Consider the following 17,435-nt stretch of genomic DNA (forward strand, 5'->3'; position numbering starts at 1 on the left):
AACATCCATAACTGTTATGTTATCCCGCGTGGCAACACATCCTCTCTACTCATTAATCATTTGCTATTGCTTGGATCAGCGACCCATTTAGCCATACCCTTTTTTATCACTGTAAAATGGGCTGACAGCATTGTTATGCCGAACAGCTGACAGTTATAGACAATGAGAACGCATGAGCAAGTCCCGTAAATAAATCCGACAAGGAAATGTTTAGAGCCCTGTTTTGGTGCAAAACCTTTGTTGTGTAAACAGCTTCTTCCCTCTATTTTGGGCTTTTTGTGTTTGTGTGGCACAAACAAGTTGTGCCTCCTACAGTATACAAAGATTGCTCATGCAAGGATATACTGCAACTATGTAATATTGCTAAATATTTTGATAGCAAACTCAAACTCCAATAATCTCTCACTCAAGGGTAAACATGGACCCTGAAAGAAAAACTAAATTCCAATAATGAGATGAAGAACAAGTTAAGAATGGGGGGGGGGGGGTGGGTAACAACTCAGAGCAACTAAAGCTCTGCTCTGAGTTTCGAGATACACACATACATTGGGACAATTCACTCAAAACATTCCATTGAACAGTTTCAAGTCCAATTCCAGTCCAGTTCAAGTTGGACCAATGCATCTCAGACTTTATAACTCTCAGTCTGTTTTGAGTCCTTTAACCAGGCCTGCCCAGTGACACCACTGGGCCACAACCATTCAGACTTAAAAGTGAACTCTGAAACTGTGACAGACAAACGCTAGATTGTCCATTCTCCTCCAACAGCAAAGTAGACAACACTTCTTCATGGACTGTAGTGCCATTTGAGACGATGGTACTGAATGTTAATGAAACATTCATAGAAAGGCAGTGTTCAATGTCACAGCAAACAGAAGTGACAGTCCCTTACTAGCTTGGAGGTTGCAATTATGGGAGGGTGAGCTGATATGTCAGGAATCCTAGTGGTGGAACAGCATTATTGCAACTCCAGATGGGCTCATCACATTATAGCGCTGGTCGACTCTGAGACCCTCAAGATTGCTTGCGGAAGGTGAAGATGTCTCGGGTCTTGGAACCCCTCTTACCTTCAAGGGGCAGGATGGTGGTGGGGTTGGGTGAGGGAAAGGGAGTGGGGGACGGGGAGGGTTGGGGGGTAGAGGTGCCTCCATAGGGGCAGCTCTGGGAGTCTGGATGCTCACCAGAACATTCCACGGAAGGAACGTAGCGACTGTCCCACATCCCTGGACCGCACAGCTTACACAGGTCATGGAGGCTGCAAGGGATTCTGGGTAGAAGACGGAACTGGTAAAGCAGACTGCGAGCCTGAGGAGAGAGAGGGAAGTAATGTGTGAGAAGGAAATTCAGAGGGATGAGAAGAAAGGTAAATAGAGAGTACAAAAGCAAAATGCAGAGGCAGAGAGAAAATACTTTTTTTTTTTTGAATTGGATTAAATAAATGGTGGATGGATTGAAGAGAATAACCGAGGAGAATTGAACAGATATCAATCGTCTGTTAGAAAAAAAAGAAAAAAAAACTCAGCTTACGTTGTCCATGCAAAACAACTTACCATATCACTTGCATATTTAAATAGCATTTGGGTAAACCAATAGTCGCTGAGCCCATTATAAATTTCAGGTGTAAAGCTTTCACTTCAAATGGTTTGAGTGGTATCCATTCACACAGTGGTTCTGCCAAAGTCTCTGCTAGTGGAGCACCTGCATACTAAAGTGGGCCCACCCAGCTCTGTTAGGGGCCGCAGCCCTGGCTAGCTGCAGTAATGCACCATCCATAAACATGAAGAGGAGACACAGGCACACTACCAATGCAGCGACTCATAAATCCTGGGGATGACAGGATACCATTAAGTATCTCAAGGCCTCAGAGGGGCTGAGCAGCAGAGTGAAAGTACACTGTCTATTGAATCTGACTGTAGCATACTAGTAAGAGATGATAACATGCCATCCAATATTTTCTTGAAATGGGTGTTAAATCAGCCCAGATGTTGTTCAAGTTTTTATGTGTAGAATATAAAATAAAAATACATTAGACAGGACATTAAAGTGAGTAAACAATGTAGACTTTTTCCAATCAATGAATACACATCCACAATAACGTAGCATGACGTCATGGTAACATGCTAACCTTGCGCAGCACCAGGTCCCCATTCATGTGCATGGACAGGTTGCTGAAGTGCAGCAGCATTTGGTCTGTAGCTAGCTGCTGTTCAGTCACGTCCTCCCCGTACAGCACAATGATGGCCACGCAGAGGAACAGGTGGAAGTAGTCTGTCTGTGTGGGTGAGAGTGAGGGAGCATCATCCTGAAATATTACTTTCATCGTCAATGTCAACCTGCCCTTTGAGTAGAACCTCGCTACAGAAGGTTTCTATGAAGGTTATGGTAACCTCTTCCATAATGTGAAAGCTGTTTTACCCAGCTTGGACTGAGTCTAGAGTTTATGGCGTTCCTGGTAGGGGGATGTGTCGTACCTGGTAGTGATGTGTGACCGCATGGCATTCCTGCTAGTGGTGTGTGAGTGTGTGTCGCACCTGGTAGTGAGCCCAGCAGGCCTCCCACATGTGCAGGGCCTCAGTGTCGGGGAACTCTCGTTTGAAGCAGAGCAGGATCCAGCGGTGGCAGAAGAGCAGCTGCAGGCCGTCCTCCCCCAACCTGGTCAGGTGCTGGTGGAACCGGGGCAGCATCACACGCAGGAGCTCCCTCAGGTACATCTAGGGGGATGGGAAAAGGTTAAGACGCAGAGAGAAGTCTCGCTCCCTCCATTTCTCCCCCACTCTCTGCCTTTCTCCCTCCCTTCCCTCGCTCCCGCTCTCTTTCCCTTCATCTCTCCCTTTCTCCCTCCCTCCCTTTCTGTCTCCCTCTCCCTTTCTCCCTCCCTCCCTTTCTGTCTCGCTCTCCCTTTCTCCCACTCCCTCCATCCTTCCCCCCTTCCCTCCCTCCCCCTCACCAGCTGCCTCTCCATGTCCTCATCACGGGGTGAACTGATGAAGATGGTGTTCTCCATCAGGCCCACGAAACACCAGAAGGTGTCGCTCTCATCCTGGACCTCCGTCAGCAGGGGGGCCACCAGGTCGGACATGCCCTGACAGTAGCCCATGTCTGGGTTCAGCACCGCGTAGTTCAGCAGGATACGCCTGGGGGAGCACCCAGGGGACCACTCACTCACTCTACATAGAACCTCACTCATAGTCACTGCCATGTGGCCACTGTGAGTTTAAATCTGTTCCAGAGAAGCTGCAGAATGTACTATGAGCATCTCTTACGTTTAGAAAATGCTAATAAATGTCTTCATGGTGACACTGAAACACTCTATGGCCTCAATAAGCACCTGAAAAAAATGCTGCAAGCTAGTGCCGATGGTTAATACTTAACTAACAGCATGTTCTTTAAATCCTCCAGCTACTCATTTAGAAAGCTATTAGCTATGAGCATGCATCAGAAGTGCTCAAACAGCTTTGCTAGAGTCAATAAAGCATGAAACTCATTTGCTGCTCCCAGAGGGCTCGAAATTTGGAAGAAAAAATACGAGTGAACGAGTTTGCGTCTGTGCAGTGAGCTATGGGATGGTTATGATAAGGGTGGGTTGAGGGAAAGAAAGGGAGGGAGGACAGATGGTGAAATAGGGATGGAGATAAAGGATGAGGAAGTGGGCAGAGAAGAAACAGAGAGGTCAGAGAAGGACAGTAATGTGAAGAAAGGAAAAGGAGAGAGGAAGGAGAGGAGTGTTGTCCTGACCTCATGCTTTCCACGTTGGGGTTGTTCTCTCCCCTGAAGAAGAGGTTGCTACGATCGGTTCTCACTACGTCTTTGTCCACTGTGAACTGGACCTTCCTCCAGAAGTCACTGTGCTCCTCTGGGCTCATAGACAACCTGGAAACCAATATGGGGGTTGAAAATAAAGGTCAAATGATGTTGCTGGGCTTTAGTCCTAATCTCTTCAAATGGTTTGGAAAACAATCTGTGTATTACATTATAAAAAAATAAGGAGGTTTAAAAGGAACATCAGAAATGTATTATGACTTAACTTTGAAACATACATGCGCACACCTCCAGCAAACAGACACACAGCTTAACATACTCAAACACGCACACCTGATCGTACACACATTTCAAACACACGCGCACCTGTGTGTTAGTGGGGAGCTGTGTGCAACCTTAACAAGCAGAGGGGATTTAATTAACACTGTTTGTTTTCCATGCAGGCCCCGTCAGGAACAATAACACCACAGCCTGATGCAACTACACGCAACTGTTTACTTCTGTGGGCATGGCTGGCTGTCTCCTAGTCTCTGTAGGGCGTTTCCTCTCCCTCTCTCTCTAATCATCCCCCCTTCATCTCTTCTCTTTCCAACTCATTCCCTGTTTTTTTCTTTCCATCTTTCTCATTGCCACACCCTTAAAAATGCTATACTTCTCATTCCTTTTCTCCATTTCACTATTTATCTCCATAATCCCTTGCTTCCTTCCTCTCCTGTAGTCCTGAAGCTTACTGCCTGAATCTCTAACCATCACTTGTTGCTTTCTTATTTCCAATATCAGTAAAACAGTCACTATTCACAGACTATATCATAACTATAGCCTGACCTGAAACAAAACGAATAAAAATGGTTTGAAAAAAATTAACAAGGTATTGAGTTGTTCAACCATGCAGCTGATCTCTAATCATTTTCATGGATTGTGAAAAATAGCGCCACCTCTACTATCACGGTGGAACTAGGCAGGAAAAAAAGGGTGCATCTCAACAATCTACAAATTGGCTCTCATCTCTTTCCCATTGTCTTGACTCAGTGTGGTGGCAGAGAGAAGGGGGGTCTGATCCTGCCTATTGAGACCCAGCCCCATCCCATAATGATCTGCCGTAGCTATGAGAGTCAAGTGTTCCAATAATAGACCACATCGGCATTGTGCTCCTATTAACTGGCTTTCCAGCATATTCGAAAGGTTAATGTGCCATACTGGTGAAATCTTTCCAATTACTATATTAATTCACTCACACACACACCAGCAAAATGTGCTTGGCACTACACACACACACACACAAGCGCACACACTTTTAGTGAAAGAAGGTAACAGGTCTGTGTCCGTGCGTGTGTTTTACACAAGTACATTGAGCACTGCTCTCCGTCTATTGTGTTTGACACAAGGATAAGATTTGATCAGCATTGACATCCTCTCTCCTAATGGGCCCTTGGATTCACACTTTCCCTTAACACTTCTGTAATTGTACCTACTGACTGCTCTATAGCTGCAACGCGAACCCACAAGAGGTCCCTGTGTGTGTGTGTGTGTGTGCACGCATGCGTGTCCATGTAGCTTTGAGATGCTTGGAGCCCTGATTAACGCACATGCCCACGCACACGCACACACACACACACAGGTCCTGTCCAGACCCACCTCCTCTGCTGGATGTCATGGTAGTTGGAGCGTTTCTGTAGCCTCCAGGCCTCCCTCTCCTGGGAGGTGGAGTCACAGCTGTAGTACTGGAGTAGGAAGGGCCACACTTCCCCTCGGATGGATGGGTCGATTCCCCCAAAGAAGATAGCCTGGTGGGCGAGGTGGGGAGGTCACACAGAGTACTGTAAGCCTGGGTATTGCTAACGGCTAACAGGCTACTCTGCAGTCAACAAATGCTTTTACAATCCAGATTATCTTATGGCCATGCTAAAGTAGAAACTGCACCGCGCACTGCCTGCTAGCCACACGCTGTGTAAGGGTGCCGGAGATGTGCATCAATGTGAAACTTAAGCTCTCATAGTCTGAGCATGTGTGGCGTTCATGTCCAGTCAGAAGCTGCTTCCCCTGGGCTTGTTCACTGTGTCTCCATCTCACTGGAGTTTGATCTTACTGCTGACAAGTCATTTACATAGCGTGATAAAAGATTAGTGAGTCATTACTGTTCTACTGACTCACTAGTATTTCCATGTATTGTGACCAAAACCCTCAGTTTAAAACAAACACCCTAAGACAGCATGTCTGATAGTGGGGAAAAAAGTACTTTGGCTCATTTATAAAAACATATGTGTGTATAATTATAGTAGATTTAGGTATGAAGAACTTTTTACACCTCCCCCCTCCACAATCCCCCCCCCCCAATTGCATACACACACACACACACACACCTTGCGCAGCTTGTACTCCTCCTCCACCTGCCCGCTGTGGTTGAGGTGCCGGAGCCAGGTGGTGACGTCAAGCCTGCGGTACAGCCTCTCTTCAGGGTGGGTCTCTGCCGAGGGCAGGGTGAGCCTCCGGATGGAGAACTGCATGCACGACTTTTCATCCGCCACCTGGGAGGAAAGAGAGAGAGATGATGCGTCTGACGTACTCATAGACCTGACCCACTGAGATGATGTTGGGAGAGTCCTCAGTCCCATCTCTGAGATATCCAGCTGACATTTGTTGTAGTAGAGGAAATGCATGTTTGAGGTTCATTCTGGTTTTAATGACCCTATATACCGTATTTATTCAAATAAACGCTGCAGCGTTTATTAAATAACATTCATTTTTGGTGTGCCGTGTATTCGAAGGCGGCGCTTATTCGAGGGCGGCGTTAATATACTTGTTTAATTTTACTTGTGCTTAGCTTTGATGAAGTGTTCGCTAAAGTATATACGTTCCACTTATCTTAACTACCTATCCAGATCGTCTCCACCTGCTCTCAGGAGCAGAAAAAGATTTGCAGGAGCAGAACAAGATTAGCAGGTGCAGAAATAGTTTTGCATCCGTAAAAAGTGTTGTATTATGCTAATTATTTTTGACTAACACTTTTTCGGCTCCTGCAAATCTATTTCTGCTTTTATTTGAGGGCGGCGTTTATTACACAACGTTCATTTTTGGTGCGGCGTTTATTCGAGGGCGGCGTTTATTCGAAGAAATACGGTATGTAATTTGGCTATTTGCAGTAGTCTAAGAAATGCATGTTTCAGGCTCATTCTGGTTTTATTGGTTGGTTATATTTATATATAAACAGGTAAGTCTCTTTGGACTTACTAGCCAATATGGGCTAGGTCGTTCCGGCCTAGGGAATGTTCTGGACTGGTGTTAATCCCACCTGGTCTTTGAGCTGGGTCTCTCTGCAGCATTTCCACTGCTGGAAGACCTCCGCAAGCTTGTCTAGCCCAGCGTGGTGAAAGTGGAGGATCTTGTACTGGCTTTCTCTGCTAGCAATCACCAGCTGACCACTGGTGCACGCCTCGTCACTGCAACCAAAATTGATGGTCAGATATTTGGCAAAGTGATTGATAAAAAATTATGCTGCTGCATTAGTAGGGAGTCCTGGTTGATATAGGTCTACCACTATGTTTGCGTTAAGGAGGTTAAAACACAAGTCACTACCCCATGACTGTTTTCCCGGATTAACTTATTTGGTTTAATGTGTCTTTCCTGAGGGTTTAGGTTGGTTGAAGGGCACTTCTATGAGCGTATGTGAAGCCCTCTGTGACATGCTTGTGTGTAAAAAGGGCTATACAAATAAATGTTGATTTGAAGTGTAACTTGTGGTTCTCACCCTCCAATATGAATGTGAAGTCATGGAGTACTAAAACAACATGATTCCGACATGACCCCTCTCTGACCTGAAGAAGAGGCGCAGTGACCTCATGTGGCCCAGGTCCACCCTAAACACCCCGCACAGCTGCTCCAACGCCAGCACCTTCTGCTGCTCCTCCCACCGCACACCCTGTGATTGGCCGCTCTCAGAGGGGGCATGGCTGTCAAGGCTGGAGGCGGAGCTGGCAGAGTGCGTCATAGACTCATCACCGAGCTCCCTGGGAAAACAGGGGAAATAGATTTGAGATTACTGCAGTTTGAGGTTCAACTCCCAAAACAGATTACTGTTTTTGTTATGAAGATTACCATTCATAACCTCTTTACACCTGTTGGAGAAAACACAAATCTGACATAGGATAAGTTTTTAGTTGAAACCTTACACTCCTGCGGTGCACCCAGACGTCTTGGAACAGGGGATGGAGAATGGAAGGAATGCATGTAGGATATTATGACAGAGGGAGACACATACACACAAATCACGCTGTCTGCTGCCCAATTTCTACTGTCGTTCACCCACGGAAAACATGTTTTCCCAGTACTGAAACCTGAGCTCAGTCCTCTAATGCAGCAGGGCACACACACATACACACAAAATGGGTGAGGGATTCCATCAACCATAGCTAACGACCACAACACACCCTCAGACACGACTGCAGCTAGCTCTGAGAAACTCTGTGACATAGAAATACGCTCTTGGATAGGAAGTCATAAACAACTCGCAAAAGCAGCTGTCTCAAAGACTGCAAAATGACATTGTTAATCCTTACCACGACTTGTTTTCAATGCTCTGAACTATACAATGAAAACACATTGAACATGGGCCCCATGAGAAAGAGACAGACCAGATCAATTGCACACTAAATCAATTATTTCTGACCTTATCATTTACCTTTGTAATGTATTGGAGAATAATAACCCTAATCGATGGAGACTTCAGGATTTCCTCTGGGTCTGCTTATTTACCATCCACATTCAATGCATCACACCACAAAGAGGTTTATGTGGAAAAGGATACTGAAAGCCAACTCAGGAGCTAGATCAAGTGATGTATCATAATCTGGTTAAAACTCAGGAAAGCTAGCCTAGTCAGAGAAGAGAGCTTACTCAGGTATTTAGTTATTATTATAACTCAATTATTTACTGACCATTACTGATCATTTAAACGCTATGTGGTTCCACTAATGCAATTACCCAGCCCCACAATGCAAAGAGCAGCCATAACATGATTAAAAGAGGGCCTGTAAAGTTTGGTTTTCAGTGACATAAAGAACCAGCTCTGCCAAATAAAAAAGTTCCTGCTAAGAGTCTGCTATATGTTATTCCAAAGTCCACAGAAACGTTTACGAAAACACCATCTTGTGATACATCTCCCTCGAATGGGGACCGAGTGAGACCAGGGTGCCCATGCATGTTCCACTCCCAATATCAGAGACAATCTATCCTGGGGAGAAAGCTGTGGTATCACCCTGAGAACCAGGGCTTCCAGCCTCCAGATATCCCCAATCCCCCTTGCCTCAATCTTGTGGAGAAGTGGGAGAGGATGGAAGAGGTTCTGACAACAATAGTGGGTATGGTTTGGGATTCACCAGTTTGCATACTTAATGTAGTGCAGTCAAAAAATGTCTGAAATACGCTGCAGAACCATTTTCAAAGGGTGAAAGGCTACTTGCATTCAAACCACACACTTAATTTTTACTCTTCTCTCTCTTTCTCTACCCCTCTCTCTCTCTTTTTTCTTTCTTGCCCTCTCTCACACACACACAGAAAGCTCTGCTTTCTTTCGTTCTTTCTTTTACAGTACTCTCTCAAACACACACATATTCTTTCTCTTTGAATGATTCCAAGTGACATGTTTCCAGTTCCAGGCCCCTTAACAGAGTCAATTAAAGCTGGGAGAAAGTTCCAGAGGGCTTGGCTGCTGCAGCCCTCTTCATTCCTTTAATCCGGGGAGCTGACATTCAGCCCAGTGCTACAACCGAAGGAGCAGGAGGAATCAAAGAGCTGTTAACACAGAGGGAGGGAGGGACTGGAGAGAAAGGGGACGAGAGGAAAAAGAGGAGACACAAGTAAAGGGTGGGATGTAGGAGGAAGACAAGAGCGAACAGAGAAATGGAGTGATGGAGAGAAAGGTTTACAATTATTCTTCCAGGCCCAGCAGGCAGGACAGACAGGAAGATAAATTGTGGACCACATTCCATTTTTGCCACAAGACCATTAGAGACATAATGGCACCTTTCACTGTGCTTCCAAGCAGCAATGAAACAAACTGGCCTCATAGTGTGCACTATCATCAGGTGGAGGCAGAATATGAAGTGTGAGCGATAAAACAAGTGGGAGAGAGAGGGCGAAAGAGACAAGAGGGGAAAGAGGGTGTGTGTGAGATACTGTGAGAGGAAAAGAGAGAGAGAGAGTGGTGGGTAGAGTGAATCGTGAGAGAGTGGGTTGAGAACAATAATGAGAAAGGGATTGAGTAGTAAAGGGATAAAATAAAGGTTAGAGGCAGTGCAAGAGACAGCTGCCAAGTCACATACTTGCGCTGCACTTAAACACACACAAGCACGCAATTTGGGCTGCGCTTCTGGCCAAATAACTCTGTAAATTGTCCTCTGAGGGAATCATAAAAGAAAAATGGCCACTAGGCCTGAAACAAACTTGATAGTTGTCCAGATGGTTTAGTTATTGGAGTATATTGTTTTGCAACACCCAGGTTGTGGGTTAAATTCCCATTTGTCCATGATATATTTTATAGGACCACTGACAACGTCATTCATTGGACACACTGCGATAATACGCAACTCATATACTCACCATTAACCCAATTACTGTTTCATATCTGCTTTCATAACTTTTTTTGTGAACATCCACATCACAGAGCTTTATTTGTTTTCTTGTGGCTCCCCCTTGTGGTACCTTTGGAGAACTACAATCTAGTTTAAATGGTGGTACTAGTCATTTGAGAAACTGGCAACAGTTTGTTTACATCTTATTCAAGATTGTGCATACACATACACAATTGCAGTAATTTCATCACTATTTAACTCAGCTACAATCCCATTGGAAATCTTTTATCCATATTAACATAACAAATATTGTGGTATCCTCAGTTGGATACCACAATTTGGAGCAAGCAGTTGTAAAACACACAAAGACAAAAACACATGCACACAAACACCTCACCTGTTCTCGTTATCCAGAAAGACAGAGCTACTGCTTTCGCAGAGGGCCTCGCTGACTGGCGACAGGCAGAAGGGCGAGGAGAACGTGTCAGAGTCTGAGCCCATGTTGCTGTCACGGCTCACCTCGTCCGCTGAGAGCTCACAGGAGCCCTCGTCTCCCTCCTCCCCAGGCTGGGGCTGCAGTTGCTGGGGAAGGCCAGGCTCCGAGCCAGCCTCCCCGGCCAAGGTCTGGTTCTCGCAGCTCTGGGGACCAGTGGTCCTCGTATCCTCATCCTCTTCCTCTTGGGCAGGTGGGGGTCGAGAGTGGGGCCTGTTAATAGATGGGTGGGCATTAATGAGAATAACAAACCTTTGATTTGTTGCATTGGATCTCATATACATTTATCTCATATACAAGACCATGCATTAACAAACCAGGAGCTATGACGGGCTGTCGCACCCTAACGGCATGTCAGCTGCGACCAATGGAATATCATTTAGAGGACAGAAACTCTCCTGATTCATGCATTTGTTACAAGCATGCATGCTTGGTCCGATAGTCCCACTTGTTTACTGTTGGTCCCACCAAGTAACCTCACATTGCTGCAGCTCCTCACGTAAACCCTGGTGACATTTGACCAGGGTTGTTTTCAAATGTGGGTGGGAGATCTTTTATTAATAACTGAGGATGCAGCCGTTAAATAAAAAATATTCATCAAAAGTGGGGATGGCAGTCAGATTAGCAGTTTTTTTAATAGGGTGGAACATTCTGTCAAAATTCTGACCCTCCATTTGAGATAGATGTACACTGTTTCCCCCCCAGAGGCCACTAGAGGGAGCAAAAGACTGGAGAGAGAGGTAGATCCTTAGCCTGACGTTGTCATACTCATAATTCTAGTCAGACTATGAGTCTGAAACCGCTCCGTTGGGTTATAAGTATGGGGCGTGTTTCAACTGAACCCGGAAAAAAATGCCTCTTCGCTAAATTGGATGGACCTACAACCAATCACACCAACGTAATATGTTGGTTAAAAACAAATTCAACCCAAGCGCTCTTTGATGACGTGGTTGATTACATTTCTGTTGATCATCTGTCCATCATTGTATAAAGCCCGCCCTGACAATTTGATTGGTCAGAACAGCTCCTGTTCGGACATACTTTTTCCCAAACAACTCCAGACCCAACTTCCCGACCAAATGTTTTTGTGGGCGGGGCTAAATTGGGCTGGCAGCCAGGCTAGTAGATCCTAACAAAGCAATAAACATATCACACCATAGGCCCCTGAGACTCTACAAAGACTTGCCACAGTTCCAGCGACATTTTCTGTAGGAAGCAATGAATTGATTTAATAGTTTAACAGTTCAACCTAACCTCCACATGAAGCATGAGCTAACAGACCCCAAACTACCACGTTCGCTGACTGCTGTTCTGACATCCAATTAGTTACATTAAATGACAGTAGAAATAAATTAGTTAATTAAGTCAGAAGAAGCACAGGAATTCTTTTTACGGACGCAGATTCATTTGCTGTGGTGACAGCCACCCACTTCCCCCTACCCGGAGACCAGCCAGAGGGCTACCTGCGCAGGCGTCGGTGGGCGTTCCTGCGGACGGGCGAGCTCTCGGGGGTGATGTAGCGTAGGGCCTCCTCGTCCTGTCTCTGGATGCGGGAATTGGGCACCCAGGTGAGAATCAGAGTGGTGCCCAGGCTCTCGTCCTTCTCCATATGAACACACAAGTAGCCTGAGGGGAGAGCACACAGAAGAACACCATCACACACACTATGTAACCTGAGATCTCAACAGGCCTGACAACACAATAACATAACACACATATCTAACTGGATCTCGACAGAAAAAGAAACACTACAAAAACTGGTATACACTAGAAGGTACATAGACATATTCTGTTGCTATATAAGTGTCCATTGTCCATATGGTGGCTATGTAAGGTTTGACAGACATCCAAGCACATAAAGATACATAAAGGAATGCAACAAAAGTGCATAAAAAGGTGACAACAAATACTCTGAAAAGAGATTGAGATTCTAGACAAGGTTGGGATCATGTACAATTGTTTACACTGCTGACATTTAGAAAGGAGGTAGAAGAACAGACACTAATGTAACCTTGAATAACAGCTTATGTACAGTATATGTCAGTACCACATAGCACACATCAGGTAAAACTGAAAGAAGAAAAAGAAGAAACAGTAAAACATTATCCAAGCATTTAAAGGGCATTTTGAAGTGTGGTTTCATTGTGGATAGGTTGCGCGGAGGCATTTCAAAAGGTGTTTGAGAGAAGGTCATCCTCTCTCACTTAAAATAGAGGAGGGGGTTAAAAGAGGGAGAATAGAAGACATGATTGTGTCAGAGTGGGGGATTTGTAAAGACATGGAGGAAAGCAGGTGATGGAAAGGTGAAAAAAGAGGGAGAGACAGATGATTAAGTAGAGAAGTGAATGAAAATGGCTCAGCAGTAGGTAGAAGAGAAAGCCAGATGTTGAAGAAGAATAGCTAGGACTGGTGTTGTTATGGTACCAACATTTCAGTTGTCGGTACCAATACCAGTAAAAATGTCACTATTCAAAAATATGTTACTGAACAACACTCATTTGTTGACAGTATCTGTCACCTACAATATCTAAGTCTGTAGGGAAGAGTGGGGTAAGTTGTGCCAGCGGGGAAGTTGTGCCACCCCCTGTTTCTAGTGAACCATAGAAGAAATTGGTCATGGGACCACACATTTTCAGTCATTTTACTCATCCTGTGAAGAAGAGAGCCTCATTGCATGAGAGGTAAACACATTTAAGTTCAAAAAACAGTTTTTTGCCTTCCAAAGTAAAATTTCTATGATCAAGGTTTTTTGATTGTTGTGTCTGAACAGTTATAGACAAGTTTGAAAACATTTCACACATGTTTTAGTGCTTTGGTAAGCTAAACAATGAGTCTATACAGCTAGCATGATTTTAGCTCAAAACTGCTGGATGATGCATTTTTCCCAAAAACGTGGGATTGGGGTAAATTGTGCCAAAGGGCCTGGGGTAAGTTATGCCAGATCTACGAAGAGAATTGCAGTCAATTTGTTCTTCATTTGAATTTCATTTTGTTCTGAACATGTGTTCATGTAAATTACCTTTAAATGGAATTGCTTTTTTTTCCATTTGAACTCAACTTTGTTCTTATGTGTTCATGAATCCCTGGACCTTTGATGTCAGGTCCCAAGTCTCCCGGAAGTTCGGGGAGTCTCCCGCACAACAGCGTTTCCTCTATGTTGATTTTTCCATGGCGGCCTGCCACGGCTAAATTTCTGCCACCACGGTATCATAAATAGGGCTGTACAACATTTTAGGCCGTCTATCAGCAGCGCAGTTGAGATTGCGTCTGTGCGTCCTTGAGAACTGTAGAGCTAAGTCATATAACTTACGTTGTCAGTTAATTTAAGGCTGTTATTGTATTAAGTCTATAGTTCTTGCTATTTTAAATTAAGTTAACTGATGATGTTCGTTTGTAAGCTATTCTTCCCCTGCTAGCGAAATTGCATAGCGATTGCTGCCCTTGCTCACGTTTGTATTTTAGGTGCATTATTATGCTGAAGTAATTTTAATTGATAAATAGTTAATTGATAAATACAATTATCAATTTTAATTGATAATTATTAGCTACAGAATGCTTATCCTATCAAGATCAAATGAAGCAGACAGCGTACATGCTTCCGAGTGGCCCCTTAATCGATAGGCTAAGCTACTGACAAAAAGTTGTTAAGTCAATTAGAGATAAAAAAAAATGTCTTCACCAAGATGTAGACAGAGAGTACATCAGCTGGCATATCAAGATGGATGCAAAGCCCTGTCCCATTAAACAGCCCATTGAAAAGACACACACAAACATCTTAGGGTCAGGGCAGGTACCTGGGTGGTGCTCAGCCAGGCCTGGTAGGGGGTCAGCGGGATGCACACACACATTGTTCTTGGAGAAGATGATCTCTCCGTCCAGGCCGCTGCGCGAGCCCCCCGACCCGGGGTTATAGGTCAGGAGGTCGGAGGCCTTGGAGGAGGCACGCCGCAGGAGCCGACCCAGAGACATCCCCTCCAGCAGGGAGAGCCTGAGCCCATCCTCTGAGAGATGGGAGAGAGAGGTGGAGAGGGACGTTAAGGGAAGACAAGAGGGTCAGTGATGAGAGGATGGGGAAAGAAGAGTACAGGAAGATACTTTTTAAGGAGATGGCGGGAACAAATAAGGAGGCAGAGAAGGATATGATAAGCACGTAGTACATACACAAAAAGTGTGGCAACACATTCTTACAGGACTCAATCCAAATGGAAAATTATTTTATAACTAATCCTCATAACCATTCAGTTAGTTCTGAGATGGAACCTTCAATAGAAACCACAGTGTCCTCACCTGACCTTCTGGAATGTAACTCTTCTGCATTTAGTGTTTTCCAGTGCCGTGTCTAAGGCCACCATTTCAGCTATACAAACATACTCAACTGGCCTGGGTACTGTAGCTGTGTGGAATCAAGCGTGTGTCCCACCTTGAATAAACAGGAGGTTTGTGTACACACGCATACACACTTGTGTGAAATGCCTAGCTGCTATCAGGAGTTTACAGATGTCAGCATCCATGCAAGGATGATTACACACACACACACACACCCACACACACTGTATATCCTGGTAGTCTTTTTAATAAGCGTCTCACTCTTTCGATTAGAGTTGCTTAAAATCTGGCTCCACTGAAAGGTCAGAATACCACTGAAAGCCATTTTAGTCTATTCACAGAATAACATAAGATCATTCATAGTTCATTTACAATAACCATACTCACAGTTCTGCCAGAAAAACCCAGTTATTCATAGAGTTGTGCTGCTAAGTAGAGCACATATGTGTCCTGTCTGACCCTATACCATGCAGCAAAGTTGTCTCAAAGGTAAAGTATGCTCTCAACTGCATTTTCACAGCTCCTTAATCTGTGGAATGCTTCCTCCTTTTCTTCCACAGTAGAGTAGAGAAATGTTTGCCTCCCCTGGTTCACTTAGCTGCCTGCCACTTCCTCCAGTGAAGCATTTTACCTCCTGGGTAAAATGTTGCCAGGTCTGGACCAAGTGTATCCACATAGGGTACTTTACTTTTACTAGCAGCATTGGTAACTCAGAATTAACTATAGACTACCAGACCAAACTACAGCAAATCTCAAACTTACAGGAGAGAATGCTTCCTGTTTGACGAGATTTAAACAGGATATGTAACCATTCTGGAGTTCAGACATTTTAGGCATCTACGTACAAGAACAGGGGAGGGTTTCGCCAACGTGCAAAAAAGATCAACATGAAAACAATCACTGCTTTTTATTTCAGCTCTTTATAGTCAACCTGTTCCATTGGCGAGGAGCAAAATGAAATCAATAGTAATTTTTCTCATTCACATGTAGTGCTAGACCTATGCAACATAATCTTTGATAAATACTGTTATAGAAAATTACCAACCAAGCTATTTTTGCATTGCAGAGCTGCATGCTGTTGGCCATTAGATTCACAGGCTAGGCTAATCCACATGTAAAACAAGCTTGAACCTATCACACCACATTTCAAGTGTCAGCCACAACTCATTTAAATAATAATAACATCGGTCACTACACAGCACAACAGCAGAGAAACAGTGTTAAGCATCAGCAACAGCATTTGATGCTAGTGTGCCTTTAGTTACTCTGGAATGCATGATAACAGGGCTAAACTCAGACAGTGTGATATGACTATATTCAGCAACCATGCCATTGATACTACACAACTCTCTCTCTCTTGCTCGCATGCACACAAATATTATTTATCTCAGTCTTTCACACGTTATTTCTGTAGAGCTGTCAACATCTTAAGAGTGTGTGCACCAAACCCAATTTAAATCATCTGACCCAACACTGTTCTGTCCAATGACTGGGTAGCGCCTGTGGCCCCCAAAACACCTCTGTCACCCCAAACTGGCACCACTGACACAGGCTGATTGCTGGAGAACAGAAATTTCCAGAATAACATTTGTAACACTATGGCAAGAGTGTTGGACATTCTATTGAATCTTTGAAGCCCTATGAGGTTTAGAATCAACTTGTTGGTACTATTGCTGCTTTTGTGTTCTGAGTTGGATCAGCCTCAAACTACACAAGAAATGACTGTATGATACTCCCATGTTCTTTAGTGAAACATAACTCCTATTCAGTTTATTTCAGTTGCAGCCCTCTGTATGGAATGACGTCTATGAGTTCCAGGGTCTCAATTTCCTTTCAATGGGTGCATGTGTCCACCCCTAAGGCTACGTTAGTAAAGCTGTTTCCTTGACATTTGAATACAAGTTTAAATAATGAACTGCCTATCTCTGTTCACCCATACACTGCAACTGTAGAGAGCAGAGCTGACCCCTTGTACAAAGAACGTTGAATAATGAGCCTCTCATGGACTTGCTATCCAAAAGGCTGACTATCTAATGAGCACGCTTTTGGATGGATGACTCAAAAGCCTTACATCATTCACAGACTAAGTAATAAAAACGTTCATATGCTTGATAGATGTTCATATATCTGAAATATAAACTGTAAACATACAACATTTTCAGACTAATAGACGTTTCTGTATAAGCTTGAAAACTGGTCAGATTGTAAAATCAAATACGGGAGAGGGTATACTATGATGAGTAGCTGTGTGAAAAGCATAAGCCAAAACTACGTGTAACATTGTAGCCTTA

At 44.3% G+C, this 17,435-nt stretch overlaps 1 protein-coding gene across 2 annotated transcripts; it reads right to left on the reverse strand.

Moving 5' to 3' along the window:
- Positions 1-1,014: 1,014 nt before the first annotated feature.
- tbc1d16 (TBC1 domain family, member 16) lies at positions 1,015-14,787 on the reverse strand. Of its 2 annotated transcripts, XM_084678419.1 has the most exons (13): positions 14,613-14,787; positions 12,282-12,444; positions 10,723-11,031; positions 7,572-7,763; positions 7,049-7,196; positions 6,650-6,652; positions 6,120-6,284; positions 5,395-5,543; positions 3,736-3,870; positions 2,948-3,134; positions 2,532-2,711; positions 2,126-2,272; positions 1,015-1,305 (listed from the first exon to the last, which is right to left on the reverse strand). In XM_084678419.1, exons 1-13 carry the CDS (start codon positions 14,785-14,787, stop codon positions 1,015-1,017), a joined length of 2,244 nt encoding a protein of 747 aa, XP_084534545.1. The 2 variants fall into 2 exon arrangements, with proteins under 2 accessions (XP_084534545.1, XP_084534544.1); XM_084678418.1 differs by lacking the exon at positions 6,650-6,652.
- Between the last annotated feature and the right edge of the window lie 2,648 nt (positions 14,788-17,435).

This window comes from Hypomesus nipponensis, chromosome 17 (genome assembly GCF_054491055.1).
Source record: "Hypomesus nipponensis isolate SF chromosome 17, ASM5449105v1, whole genome shotgun sequence".
Classification (NCBI taxonomy): Eukaryota; Metazoa; Chordata; class Actinopteri; order Osmeriformes; family Osmeridae; genus Hypomesus; species Hypomesus nipponensis.

Excerpts from the sequence above, each read along its gene's own strand:
- tbc1d16 (XM_084678419.1), bottom strand. The coding sequence starts at position 14,787 with ATGTCTCTGGGTCGGCTCCTGCGGCGTGCCTCCTCCAAGGCCTCCGAC. Across the intron at positions 5,544-6,119 it reads AGGAGTACAAGCTGCGCAAG|GCTATCTTCTTTGGGGGAAT; the intron begins GTGTGTGTGTGT and ends CTCGCCCACCAG. Across the intron at positions 3,135-3,735 it reads CCCAACGTGGAAAGCATGAG|GCGTATCCTGCTGAACTACG; the intron begins GTCAGGACAACA and ends GTGCTCCCCCAG.